The following is a 14,004-nucleotide window of genomic DNA, read 5'->3' on the forward strand; positions in this document are numbered from 1 at the left end:
ATTAACTTTTAATCCGTCTGTCTGCATATTTCAAGACATGGAATGTTAGGGTGCAGTTAGATACCCAGTGGGTTGGATGATACTTTTCTCATAAATCACCTTGAGAAAAGTTATGGAAATCAACCAATCCTCCATCGTTAACACAATGGAAAGGTCAGATGCTTTATCACCTAAATGTTTAAAGTGCGTGAGCGACAGAGAGAAACAAAATGGTGCAGTTTGAAGCCTTGTGGTGGAGAGTGATGCAGGAGCTGGAGATGGGGGGTGTGAGCACGTGGGTCTGCCAGGGGTGATGTAGTTAATGTTTTTGTGATGTTTTGTATTGTAATTGTAATTTAAATTTTTTATCTTACAAACAACAAAATAAATAGGAAATATGACAGCTGGCAACACAAATCTGAGTATTCATTATGAATAGGATTTATTTGATTTATTTGATTTACATTCTTCATTGTAACCACAATGTCACAAATAATTGAACACATACATACACACACAAACACACACACACACACACACACACACAAAACATGAGCAGATTAATTTGGTCAAAACATTTCTTTATTAAAAACGATCAGAAAGAATGTTGGCACTTTTTTTGTTGTTGATCCAAAGCCAGGAATGAGTGAGTCACTCACTCGCTTTATAGCTTTATACTGCTCTTTATCTGTATGCTACCACTGTGTGTGTGTGTGTGTGTGTGTGTTTGTGTTAAGTGCTACTTGTCTCCCCCTCTTCCATTCCTCTCATAAGCAGCTCTTGCCCTGGGCATTGGAATTTAATAAGGGAAGAATTAACAACAATGCCTGCATGAGGTTAATCATGTCCCAATTAACTGATGTAGGCTGAGATATTACAGTTTTCATTATTGTGTCTCACCGTAGCAGGATTTGGGGAGATTTTAATCATAATTGTAACGTTTTCTCATGGCTACCAGTTTGTGACTAGTGTTCTAAATGATAAAACGTGTCTACTTGTTTGGGAGAGAGAGAGAGAGAGAGAGAGAGAGAGAGAGAGAGAGAGAGAGAGAGAGAGAGAGAGAGAGAGAGAGAGAGAGAGAGAGAGAGAGAGAGAGAGAGAGAGAGAGAGAGAGAGAGAGAGAGAGAGAGAGAGAGAGAGAGAGAGAGAGAGATAGAGAGGCTATTGATACAGTAGGTTGTCTTTTATTTTACCAGATCAGTTGACTGAGAACACATTCTCATTTACAGCAACAACCTGGGGAATAGTTACAGTGGAGAGGAAGGCAGATGAATGAGCCCATTGGAAGCTGGGGATGATTAGGTGGCCATGATGGTATGAGGGCCAGATTTGAATTTTGTCACGCCCTGGCTCTGGGGACACTGTTATGTTGAGCCAGGGTGTGTAATTCTATGTTTGTATTTCTATGTTGGCCTGAGTGACTCCCAATCAGAGGCAACGAGTGTCAGCTGGTTGTCTCTGATTGGGAGCCATATTTAACTGTCTGTCTTTCACTTTGTGTTTGTGGTTTCTTGTTCTTATTTGGTTTGTGTTCAACCGTAGACATCACGTTTTCGTCTGTTGTTTTGATCGTGTGATCATTCTAATAAATATAATGTTCGCATTCAACGCTGCGCCTTGGTCTCTCCCTGACGATCGTGACAAATTTAGCCAGGACACCGGGGTTAACACCCCTACTCTTACGATAAGCGCCATGGGATTTTTTGTGACCACAGAGTGTCAGGACACCCGTTTAACATCCTATCCAAAAGACTGCACCCTACACAGGGCAATGTCCCCAACGACAGTTAGCAGAGGATATCGGAACTTTATTTGTGTAAACGGACCCAATTTGGCAATATACTTATTGCTTGAGCTTAGCTAACAGGAACTACTCCACTCCAGACAGGAACTACTCCACTCCAGACAGGAACTACTCCACTCCAGACAGGAACCACTCCACTCCAGACAGGAACTACTCCACTCCAGATAGGAACTACTCCACTCCAGACAGGAACCACTCCACTCCAGACAGGAACTACTCCACTCCAGACAGGAACTACTCCACTCCAGACAGGAACCACTCCACTCCAGACAGGAACTACTCCACTCCAGACAGGAACTACTCCACTCCAGACAGGAACTACTCCACTCCAGACAGGAACCACTCCACTCCAGACAGGAACTACTCCACTCCAGACAGGAACTACTCCACTCCAGACAGGAACTACTCCACTCCAGACAGGAACCACTCCACTCCAGACAGGAACCACTCCACTCCAGACAGGAACCACTCCACTCCAGAAAGGAACTACTCCACTCCAGACAGGAACCACTCCACTCCAGACAGGAACTACTCCACTCCAGACAGGAACTACTCCACTCCAGACAGGAACTACTCCACTCCAGACAGGAACCACTCCACTCCAGACAGGAACTACTCCACTCCAGACAGGAACCACTCCACTCCAGACAGGAACTACTCCACTCCAGACAGGAACTACTCCACTCCAGACAGGAACTACTCCACTCCAGACAGGAACCACTCCACTCCAGACAGGAACTACTCCACTCCAGACAGGAACTACTCCACTCCAGACAGGAACTACTCCACTCCAGACAGGAACCACTCCACTCCAGACAGGAACCACTCCACTCCAGACAGGAACCACTCCACTCCAGAAAGGAACTACTCCACTCCAGACAGGAACTACTCCACAGAGGTGCTTTGCAGCAACAAGGAGGAGAGGAGGAACAGGCGAGGAGTGCAGAAGAATAGAGGAGTGGAGTAAGGTTGAATGGCGGGAACCGAGATTTACCGGGATTTACCACCCAAAACCAATCCCTTTCCCGGGATAAATAACTGCGAGAAACCAGTAATTTATAACAAATGATTTATATGGATAGCACGGCGTGAAATGGAACTATTAAATTAAATGTGATGTCTAAATCTGTCTTCTCTACGGCCCTCTGCATGATGAGTCAACGCTCAGGGTGGGGACAGACAGCCCATCTCAAGATGGAGAGCAGTTCACAATCACTCATATCTCCCTCACTAACTTTAAGCATCAGTTGTCAGAGCAGCTTACCGATCACGGCACCTGTACACAGCCCATCTGAAATTAGCCCACTCAACTACCTCATCCCCATATTGTTCTTTATTTTGCTCATTTGCACCCCAGTATCTCTATTTGCACATCATCTTCTGCACATCTATCACTCCAGTGTTAATACGAAATTGTAACTATTTTAATGTCTTCACTATTATTATTATTATTATTATTATTATTATTATTATTATTATTATTATTATTATTATTATTATTATTATTGTATTATTCTACAATATAGAAAATAGTAAAAATAAAGAAAAAACCCTTGAGTGAGTAGGTGTGTCAAAACTTTTGACTGGTAGTGTATACTTCCATTAATAGATAATCCTGTTCAATACTGATATATAGCCCTGTATATAGATGTCCTAGCCGACCTCTTTCAGGGAATATATTCAATGCAGTATTAACCTTATATTTAGCTAATTAATGATGGGTTATGCATAATAAGCTTTTAACTTATAGCCTCTGTCTCTTGCGCAATACACAAGCACCTGTGCTCCGCTGGCCTCCCTTTAAAAAAACGCTCCTTAGCTCTTGGAGTCCCATGCAGGAAAAGCTAGACTATAATAGTTTGCTGGACATACATTTGTTCTTGCATTTCTTATACCAATAGACTATTCGAAGAGGGACTCAATCTTTTTTGCTGAATGTTAAATACAGCAACCAATATAACTCACGGGTAGTTTGAAATAAGAGCGAACGCGTGATGGCGGTAGGCTATAGCAGTTATTTATTCAGACCCCGTAACCATTCAATCTTCGTGAAGAGAAGTGAAAGCCTTCTGCATCTAATTCTAGTCCTGTTTTATTCAAGGATGTCATTAGAAAGATGGAGATAAGGACTACGAAGCTTATTTAATTTAACAGTTGAAAGTGAGGAAGGAATGAAGCAACAACATAGAGAGAAGGAGGAGGTAGGCTAATAACATTAGGGGAAATATTATGAAAGGTATTATATGAGTCAGCCTATTAATTATACTAAGAGGTCCTATTATATTTCCAAATTAAAATCAACTTCTCTAGCCTCTACTTTGTAACTTTGTAACTTTGTAGGCTGCATGTGCTGCACCATAACCACATGTTCTCTTCTGCTTTATCATGGATTGAACGAGGGGTGTAATTCCAGTCCATATAATACAGTATAATACAATACAGTGCAGTAATACAGTTCACACTCAAAAAAGATTAGCCTACTGGAGCTAGTTTCATTTATTTACCCAAGAGAGCGTATAGCTAGCTACAGTGGGTGAAAAAAAGTATTTAGTCAGCCACCAATTGTGCAAGTTCTCCCACTTAAAAAGATAAGAGAGGCCTGTAATTTTCATAATATGTACACGTCAACTTTGACAGACAAAATGAGATTTTTTTTCTCCAGAAAATCACATTCTAGGATTTTTTATGAATTTATTTGCAAATTATGGTGGAAAATAAGTATTTGGTCACCTACAAACAAGCAAGATTTCTGGCTCTCACAGACCTGTAACTACTTCTTTAAGAGGCTCCTCTGTCCTCCACTCGTTACCTGTATTAATGGCACCTGTTTGAACTTGTTATCAGTATAAAAGACATCTGTCCACAACCTCAAACAGTCACACTCCAAACGCCACTATGGCCAAGACCAAAGAGCTGTCAAAGGACACCAGAAACAAAATTGTAGACCTGCACCAGGCTGGGAAGACTGAATCTGGAATAGGTAAGCAGCTTGGTTTGAAGAAATCAACTGTGGGAGCAATTATTAGGAAATGGAAGACATACAAGACCACTGATAATCTCCCTCGATCTGGGGCTCCATGCAAGATCTCACCCCGTGGGGTCAAAATGATCACAAGAACGGTGAGCAAAAATCCCAGAAACACACGGGGGGACCTAGTGAATGACCTGCAGAGAGCTGGGACCAAAGTAACAAAGCCTACCATCAGTAACACACTACGCCGCCAGGGACTCAAATCCTGCAGTGCCAGACGTGTCCCCCTGCTTAAGCCAGTACATGTCCAGGCCCGTCTGAAGTTTGCTAGAGTGCATTTGGATGATCCAGAAGAGGATTGGGAGAATGTAATATGGTCAGATGAAACCAAAATACAACTTTTTGGTAAAAACTCAACTCATCGTGTTTGGAGGACAAAGAATGCTGAGTTGCATCCAAAGAACACCATACCTACTGTGAAGCATGGGGGTGGAAACATCATGCTTTGGGGCTGTTTTTCTGCAAAGGGACCAGGACGACTGATCCGTGTAAAGGAAAGAATGAATGGGGCCATGTATCGTGATATTTTGAGTGAAAACCTCCTTCCATCAGCAAGGGCATTGAAGATGAAACGTGGCTGGGTCTTTCAGCATGACAATGATCCCAAACACACCACCCGGGCAACGAAGGAGTGGCTTCGTAAGAAGCATTTCAAGGTCCTGGAGTGGCCTAGCCAGTCTCCAGATCTCAACCCCATAGAAAATCTTTGGAGGGAGTTGAAAGTCTGTGTTGCCCAGCGACAGCCCCAAAACATCACTGCTCTAGAGGAGATCTGCATGGAGGAATGGGCCAAAATACCAGCAACAGTGTGTGAAAACCTTGTGAAGACTTACAGAAAACGTTTGACCTGTGTCATTGCCAACAAAGGGTATATAACATGCATACTGACCCCTGGTTGGCTGGTAGCAGCAGGTCATGCATTCTGACCACTGCTCTGATTCATTTGATATGTTAACACAGCTCAGATCTCTGAGGCAGGGCTGCCCTCAACATACACACACACACACACACACACACACACACACACACACACACACACACACACACACACACACACACACACACACACACACACACACACACACACACACACTCATACACACATACACAGAGGCACACACATGAACACCCTGTAGACGCACGACAAGTATCTGTACCGATGCTCGCCATCAAGATCAAATCATTGTCAGCCAAGTAAATCTATTGAACTTCAAATCGTTTGATGCACACAGGCATGCACACGCACAAACACACAAATACACACACACACACACACACACACACACAAACACACAGACACAGACAGATACACACACACACCCACACACACACCAAAGAGTTGCATATTTAACAGGGATTGGTTACCTATGACCTCTAAAGCTCTCCCCTTTCCTGATTATGCACATTCATTTAATAGTGTGGCCCTTTGAAAGCAAACAGATTAAATGAAATGATGAGAGAAGAGGAGAAAATAGGTTGAGGTCAGGGTTTGAATAACATGAGGATAACAACCTTCGTTAGACTCCTGAAAGGTCAGGGTTTGAATAACATGAGGATAACAACCTTCGTTAGACTCCTGAAAGGTCAGGGTTTGAATAACATGAGGATAACAACGTTCGTTAGACTCCTGAAAGGTCAGGGTTTGAATAACATGAGGATAACAACGTTCGTTAGACTCCTGAAAGGTCAGGGTTTGAATAACATGAGGATAACAACCTTCGTTAGACTCCTGAAAGGTCAGGGTTTGAATAACATGAGGATAACAACCTTCGTTAGACTCCTGAAAGGTCAGGGTTTGAATAACATGAGGATAACAACCTTCGTTAGACTCCTGAAAGGTCAGGGTTTGAATAACATGAGGATAACAACCTTCGTTAGACTCCTGAAAGGTCAGGGTTTGAATAACATGAGGATAACAACCTTCGTTAGACTCCTGAAAGGTCAGGGTTTGAATAACATGAGGATAATAACCTTTGTTAGACTCCTGAAAGTCGTTAGCAATTTAAATGATTCCTCCTCGCATTTCAGCTCCTCCATTTAGTTACAGTCCATGTTATGTAAATCTCCTTGGCTGGTCCAAGATTATATCTAATTATTTCTATCTTCGTGGCTGTTAGAAGAAATCTCATTATAGGCCCAGGAGAGATGGCTTGGTAAGTGGTGTCTAGACTGTATTGGTAGAATCATAACTTGAGACATGCACAGAATTACCTCCATGGTAATTTAACCTACATTTACAGTAGGTGATACTTATTACCATTATTGTGGGGATGATATCATATACACTGCCAGTCAAAAGTTTGGACACACCTACTCATTCAAGGGTTTTTCTTTATTTTTACTATTTTCTACATTGTAGAATAATAGTGAAGACATCAAAACTATGAAATAACACATATGGAATCATGTAGTAACCAAAAAAGTGTTAAACAAATCAAAATATATTTTATATTTGAGATTCTTCAAATAGCCACCCTTTGCCTTGATGACAGCTTTGCACACTTTGGAATTCTCTCAACCAGCTTCATGAGGTAGTCACCTGGAATGCATTTCAATTAACAGGTGTGCCTTGTTAAAAGTTAATTTGTGGAATTGATTTATTTCTGAATGCGTTTGAGCCAATCAGTTGTGATGTGACAAGGTAGGGGTGGTATACAGAAGATAGCCCTATTTGGTAAAAGACCAAGTCCATATTATGGCAAGAACAGCTCAAATAAGCAAAGATAAATGACAGTCCATCATTACTTTATGACATGAATGTCATTCAATACGGAATATTTCAAGAACTTTGAAAGTTTCTTCAAGTGCAGTTGCAAAAAATCATCAAGCGATATGATGAAACTGGCTCTCATGAGGACCGCCTCAAGAATGGAAGACCCAGAGTTACCTCTGCTTCAGAGGATAAGTTCATTATAGTTACCAGCCTCAGAAATTGCAACCCAAATGAATGCTTCACAGAGTTCAAGTAACAGACACATCTCAACATCACATGTTCAGAGGTGACTGCGTGAATCAGGCCTTCATGGTCGAATTGCTGCAAAGGAACCTCTACAAAAGGACACCAATAATAACAAGAGACTTGCTTGGGCCAAGAAACATGAGCAATGTACATTAGACCGGTGGAAATCTGTCCTTTGGTCTGATGAGTCCAAATTGGAGATTTTTGGTTCCAATCGCCGTGTCTTTATGAGACGCAGAGTAGGTGAAAGGATGATCTCTGCATGTGTATGTCCCACCGTGAAGCATGGAGGAGGAGGTGTGATGGTGTGGTGGTGCTTTGCTGGTGACACTGTCTGTGATTTATTTAGAATTCAAGGCACACTAAACCAGCATGGCTACCACAGCATTCTGCAACGATACGGCATCCCATCTGTTTGGGCTTAGTGGGACTATCATTTGTTTTTCAACAGGACAATGACCCAACACACCTCCAGGCTGTGTAAGGGCTATTTGACCAAAAAGGAGAGTGATGGAGTGCTGCATCAGATGACCTCCACAATCACCCGACCTCAACCCAATTGAGATGATTTCGGATGAGTTGGACCACAGAGTGAAGGAAAAGCAGCCAACAAGTATATGGGTTATTTCATAGTTTTGATGTCTTCACTATTATTCTACAAGGTAGAAAATAGTATAAAAATAAAGAAAACCTCTTGAATGAGTAGGTGTATATATACAGTGCAAGTCAAAAGTTTGGACACACATACTCATTCAAGGGTTTTTCTTTATTTTCACTATTTTCTACATTGTAGAATAATCGTGAAGACATCAAAACGATAAAATTACACACATGGAATCATGGGTAAATCAGTCTTTGGGTGGACAAACTGGATTCAGTTGGGTAACATTTAGCTTCTCTCAAAATACCCATATTCCACTGAAATCTTGATTGGTGCCGATGTCCCCTAGCTGTCACACAGTGTGCTCTTGGTCCATACCCCTGGTTTTGTGGGACCATTATGGAATTCTGGTGGCGGTCTGGTCAGCAGCCAGACGTAGTGTTTTGGGACCATCATGGAAGTCTGGTGGGACCAAGACCTGAGTTAGTGGAGAAAGTCTAATATGGAGAGAGTGAGAGGGGGGACGACAGAATGAAGAAAGGTAGAACAAGGAGGTATTAAACTGTCCCCACTATCCCCACTAGCCCCACTAGCCCCACTAGCCCCACCATCCCCACCAGCCCCACCAGCCCCACCAGCCCCACTAGCCCCACTAGCCCCACCATCCCCACCAGCCCCACCAGCCCCACTAGCCCTTTATAAGAGCACTCCATCAATCAGGACTTTCTTTCTATCTCTTCCCTTGCTCTCTCTCTCTCTGTTCGCCGTGACTTTCAGACCTCCTTTCACACCAGCACCTCTTAAAAAGAGAATGAGAGAGAGAGAGAGAGAGAGAGGAGAGAGAGAGAGAGAGAGAGAGAGAGAGAGAGAGAGAGAGAGAGAGAGAGAGAGAGAGAGAGAGAGAGAGAGAGAGAGAGAGAGAGAGAGAGAGAGAGAGAGAGAGAGAGAGAGAGAGAGGGGGAGAGAGAGAGAGAGAGAGAGAGAGAGAGAGAGAGAGAGAGAGAGAGAGAGAGAGAGAGAGAGAGAGAGAGAGAGAGAGAGAGAGAGAGAGAGAGAGAGAGAGAGAGAGAGAGAGAGAGAGAGAGAGAGAGAGAGAGAGAGAGAGAGAGAGAGAGAGAGGGGGAGAGAGAGAGAGAGAGAGAGAGAGAGAGAGAGAGAGAGAGAGAGAGAGAGAGAGAGAGAGAGAGAGAGAGAGAGAGAGAGAGAGAGAGAGAGAGAGAGAGAGAGAGAGAGAGAGAGAGAGAGAGAGAGAGAGAGAGAGAGAGAGAGAGAGAGAGAGAGAGAGAGAGATAGAGAGTGAGAGTTGCAGACAGGGTGGAGGTCAGAGGGATATGTATAGCTCTTCTTTACTTGTCTAATTCCATATTTATGAGAGGGTTAATCTCTAATGGCATATTCAACATCCCCTCTCCTCCCCTCTACCTCCTCTCTCCTCCTCACCTCCTCCTCCTCCTCTCCCTCTCCCCCCCCTCTCTCCTCCTCCTCCCTCTCCCTCCTCCCTCTCCCTCCCTCTCCTCCCTCTCCCTCCCCTCCTCTCCTCCTCTCCCCTCTCCTCCCCTCTACCTCCTCTCTCCTCCTCTCCCCTCTCCTCCCCTCTACCTCCTCTCTCCTCCTCTCCCCTCTCCTCCCCTCTACCTCCCCTCTCCTCCCTCCCTCTCCTCCCTCCTCCTCCCTCTCCTCCTCCCCCTCCCTCCTCCCTCTCCCTCCTCTCCTCCCCCTCTCCTCCCCTCTACCTCCTCTCTCCTCCCTCTCCCTCCCTCCCTCTACCTCCCCTCCTCCCTCTCCTCTCCCTCCCCCTCCTCCTCCCTCTCCCTCCCCCCCCCTCTACCTCCTCTCTCCTCCTCTTCTCTTCCCGGGGCTTATCATATTGGGGGACCTATTCTTCCCTTGGATGGCTGAATGTTAACAGGAGCCTTTAACTCTGATGGCTGAATGTTAACAGGAGCCTTTAACTCTGATGGCTGAATGTTAACAGGAGCCTTTAACACTGATGGCTGAATGTTAACAGGAGCCTTTAACACTGATGGCTGAATGTTAACAGGAGCCTTTAACTCTGATGGCTGAATGTTAACAGGAGCCTTTAACTCTGATGGCTGAATGTTAACAGGAGACTTTAACTCTGATGGCTGAATGTTAACAGGAGCCTTTAACACTGATGGCTGAATGTTAACAGGAGCCTTTAACACTGATGGCTGAATGTTAACAGGAGCCTTTAACTCTGATGGCTGAATGTTAACAGGAGCCTTTAACTCTGATGGCTGAATGTTAACAGGAGCCTTTAACTCTGATGGCTGAATGTTAACAGGAGCCTTTAACACTGATGGCTGAATGTTAACAGGAGCCTTTAACTCTGATGGCTGAATGTTAACAGGAGCCTTTAACTCTGATGGCTGAATGTTAACAGGAGCCTTTAACTCTGATGGCTGAATGTTAACAGGAACCTTTAACACTGATGGCTGAATGTTAACAGGAGCCTTTAACACTGATGGCTGAATGTTAACAGGAGCCTTTAACTCAGATGGCTGAATGTTAACAGGAGCCTTTAACTCTGATGGCTGAATGTTAACAGAAGCCTTTAACTCTGATGGCTGAATGTTAACAGGAGCCTTTAACTCTGATGGCTGGATGTTAACAGGAGCCTTTAACACTGATGGCTGAATGTTAACAGGAGCCTTTAACACTGATGGCTGAATGTTAACAGAAGCCTTTAACTCTGATGGCTGAATGTTAACAGGAGCCTTTAACTCTGATGGCTGAATGTTAACAGGAGCCTTTAACTCTGATGGCTGAATGTTAACAGGAGCCTTTAACTCTGATGGCTGGATGTTAACAGGAGCCTTTAACTCTGATGGCTGAATGTTAACAGGAGCCTTTAACTCTGATGGCTGAATGTTAACAGGAGCCTTTAACTCTGATGGCTGAATGTTAACAGGAGCCTTTAACTCTGATGGCTGAATGTTAACAGGAGCCTTTAACACTGATGGCTGAATGTTAACAGGAGCTTTTAACTCAGATGGCTGAATGTTAACAGGAGCCTTTAACGGTATAGTCTCAGTATAATGTGGTGCATGGGGTGTGTGTGTGTGTGTATGTGTGTTTGTGTGAGTGTGTATGAAGGGTGGGATTGGGAGGATGGATGTATGGGGGGTCCATAATGTGTCTTTACATTTTTCCATAATCTAGTCATAAACCAAGAGACATACGTAATTCAGCAGTGGGCCACCATTTGAGCAAATCTCTTCAATGGAATGGCTGATATCTGACCCGCACATCACATACAATGGAATGGCTGATATCTCCCTCCCTCCCTCCCTCCCTCCCTCCTTACCTCCCTCCCTCCCTCCCTCCCTAATCTCTCCCTACCTCCCTCCCTCCCTCCATCCCTCCTTCGCTCCGGCAGGAAAAAATTAATTAATGAAAAACGTGCACATGTGTAAAAAAAAAAAAAAAAAAACTAATTTCAGTAAAGGCAGACCTAGGAGTTGATTGATTTGCTGTGGAGCATTTATCACTACTTCCTCTCCCCATCTGTTATTACATGGCTGAAGGATGTGAGCCATGCATTTAAGGCCAGCAGTTAGGTAGGGAATGCCTAATGAGGTAAAGTAGATTACTGAGAGTTTGAACTATGACACACAACGCCTGTCTTTTTGTAATCATGTCTGGTCGAGGACTGGGACTGTCAATCATGCTGTCAAATTTGCTTTTTGAAGTGATGAGTCTTTTCATGCATGAGACAAAGGCCAATAGTTGACTACTGTTTCAAGTCACGAGCAACCAGGTCATTTGCATTTGATCATTCATATAATCTACATTATTTTATTTAAATTTGCCACCTAAAGGTGATTAAGAAAGAATTTGCATTTCTCACATTACTGTTGCCATAACAACTTCATATAACAAGCTAAGATGTGCCATTAAGTCAAACAAGTAGGCAACGGTGAAATTCCACCATTTGTGGCACCATGTACACGGTGTGTGAATGTGACAGTGTGTAGAGGGTGTCTGAATGTGACAGTGTGTAGAGGGTGTGTGAATGTGACAGTGTGTAGAGGGTGTGTGAATGTGACAGTGTGTAGAGGTTGTGTGAATGTGACAGTGTGTGTGAATGTGACAGTGTGTAGAGGGTGTGTGAATGTGACAGTGTGTAGAGGGTGTGTGAATGTGACAGTGTGTAGAGGGTGTGTGAATGTGACAGTGTATAGAGGGTGTGTGAATGTGACAGTGTGTAGAGGGTGTGTGAATGTGACAGTGTGTAGAGGTGGTGTGAATGTGACAGTGTATAGAGGGTGTGTGAATGTGACAGTGTGTAGAGGGTGTGTGAATGTGACAGTGTGTAGAGGGTGTGTGAATGTGACAGTGTGTAGAGGTTGTGTGAATGTGACAGTGTGTAGAGGGTGTGTGAATGTGACAGTGTATAGAGGGTGTGTGAATGTGACAGTGTGTAGAGGTTGTGTGAATGTGACAGTGTGTAGAGGTGGTGTGAATGTGACAGTGTGTAGAGGGTGTGTGAATGTGACAGTGTGTAGAGGTTGTGTGAATGTGACAGTGTGTAGAGGGTGTGTGAATGTGACAGTGTGTACAGGGTGTGTGAATGTGACAGTGTGTAGAGGGTGTGTGAATGTGACAGTGTGTAGAGGGTGTGTGAATGTGACAGTGTGTAGAGGTGGTGTGAATGTGACAGTGTGTGTGAATGTGACAGTGTGTAGAGGGTGTGTGAATGTGACAGTGTGTAGAGGGTGTGTGAATGTGACAGTGTGTAGAGGGTGTGTGAATGTGACAGTGTGTAGAGGTGGTGTGACTGTGACAGTGTGTAGAGGGTGTGTGAATGTGACAGTGTGTAGAGAGTGTGTGAATGTGACAGTGTGTAGAGGGTGTGTGAATGTGACAGTGTGTAGAGGGTGTGTGAATGTGACAGTGTGTAGAGGGTGTGTGAATGTGACAGTGTGTACAGGGTGTGTGAATGTGACAGTGTGTAGAGGGTGTGTGAATGTGACAGTGTATAGAGGGTGTGTGAATGTGACAGTGTGTAGAGGGTGTGTGAATGTGACAGTGTGTAGAGGGTGTCTGAATGTGACAGTGTGTAGAGGGTGTGTGAATGTGACAGTGTGTAGAGGGTGTGTGAATGTGACAGTGTGTAGAGGGTGTGTGAATGTGACAGTGTGTGTGAATGTGACAGTGTGTAGAGGGTGTGTGAATGTGACAGTGTGTAGAGGGTGTGTGAATGTGACAGTGTATAGAGGGTGTGTGAATGTGACAGTGTGTAGAGGGTGTCTGAATGTGACAGTGTGTAGAGGGTGTGTGAATGTGACAGTGTGTAGAGGTGGTGTGAATGTGACAGTGTATAGAGGGTGTGTGAATGTGACAGTGTGTAGAGGGTGTGTGAATGTGACAGTGTGTAGAGAGTGTGTGAATGTGACAGTGTGTAGAGGGTGTGTGAATGTGACAGTGTGTAGAGGGTGTGTGAATGTGACAGTGTGTAGAGGGTGTGTGAATGTGACAGTGTGTAGAGAGTGTGTGAATGTGACAGTGTGTAGAGGGTGTGTGAATGTGACAGTGTGTAGAGGGTGTGTGAATGTGACAGTGTGTAGAGAGTGTGTGAATGTGACAGTGTGTAGAGGGTGTGTGAA

The 14,004-nt window shown here is 44.1% G+C and overlaps 1 protein-coding gene across 1 annotated transcript in view; it reads left to right on the top strand.

The window, feature by feature from the left end:
- Nucleotides 1-209: 209 nt before the first annotated feature.
- Nucleotides 210-14,004, top strand: part of LOC121537277 (CUB and sushi domain-containing protein 2-like) — a gene marked incomplete at its 3' end in the record, with an annotated part of 265,202 nt that continues 251,407 nt past the window's right edge. Inside the window, exons 1-2 of the mRNA XM_045216200.1 lie at nucleotides 210-274; nucleotides 1,835-2,746. Coding sequence (XP_045072135.1) covers nucleotides 210-274; nucleotides 1,835-2,746 — 977 coding nt within the window. The remainder of the gene's footprint in view (nucleotides 275-1,834; nucleotides 2,747-14,004) is intronic.

The sequence above is a fragment of the Coregonus clupeaformis genome, unplaced genomic scaffold (assembly GCF_020615455.1).
Source record: "Coregonus clupeaformis isolate EN_2021a unplaced genomic scaffold, ASM2061545v1 scaf0637, whole genome shotgun sequence".
In the NCBI taxonomy this organism is placed as follows: Eukaryota; Metazoa; Chordata; class Actinopteri; order Salmoniformes; family Salmonidae; genus Coregonus; species Coregonus clupeaformis.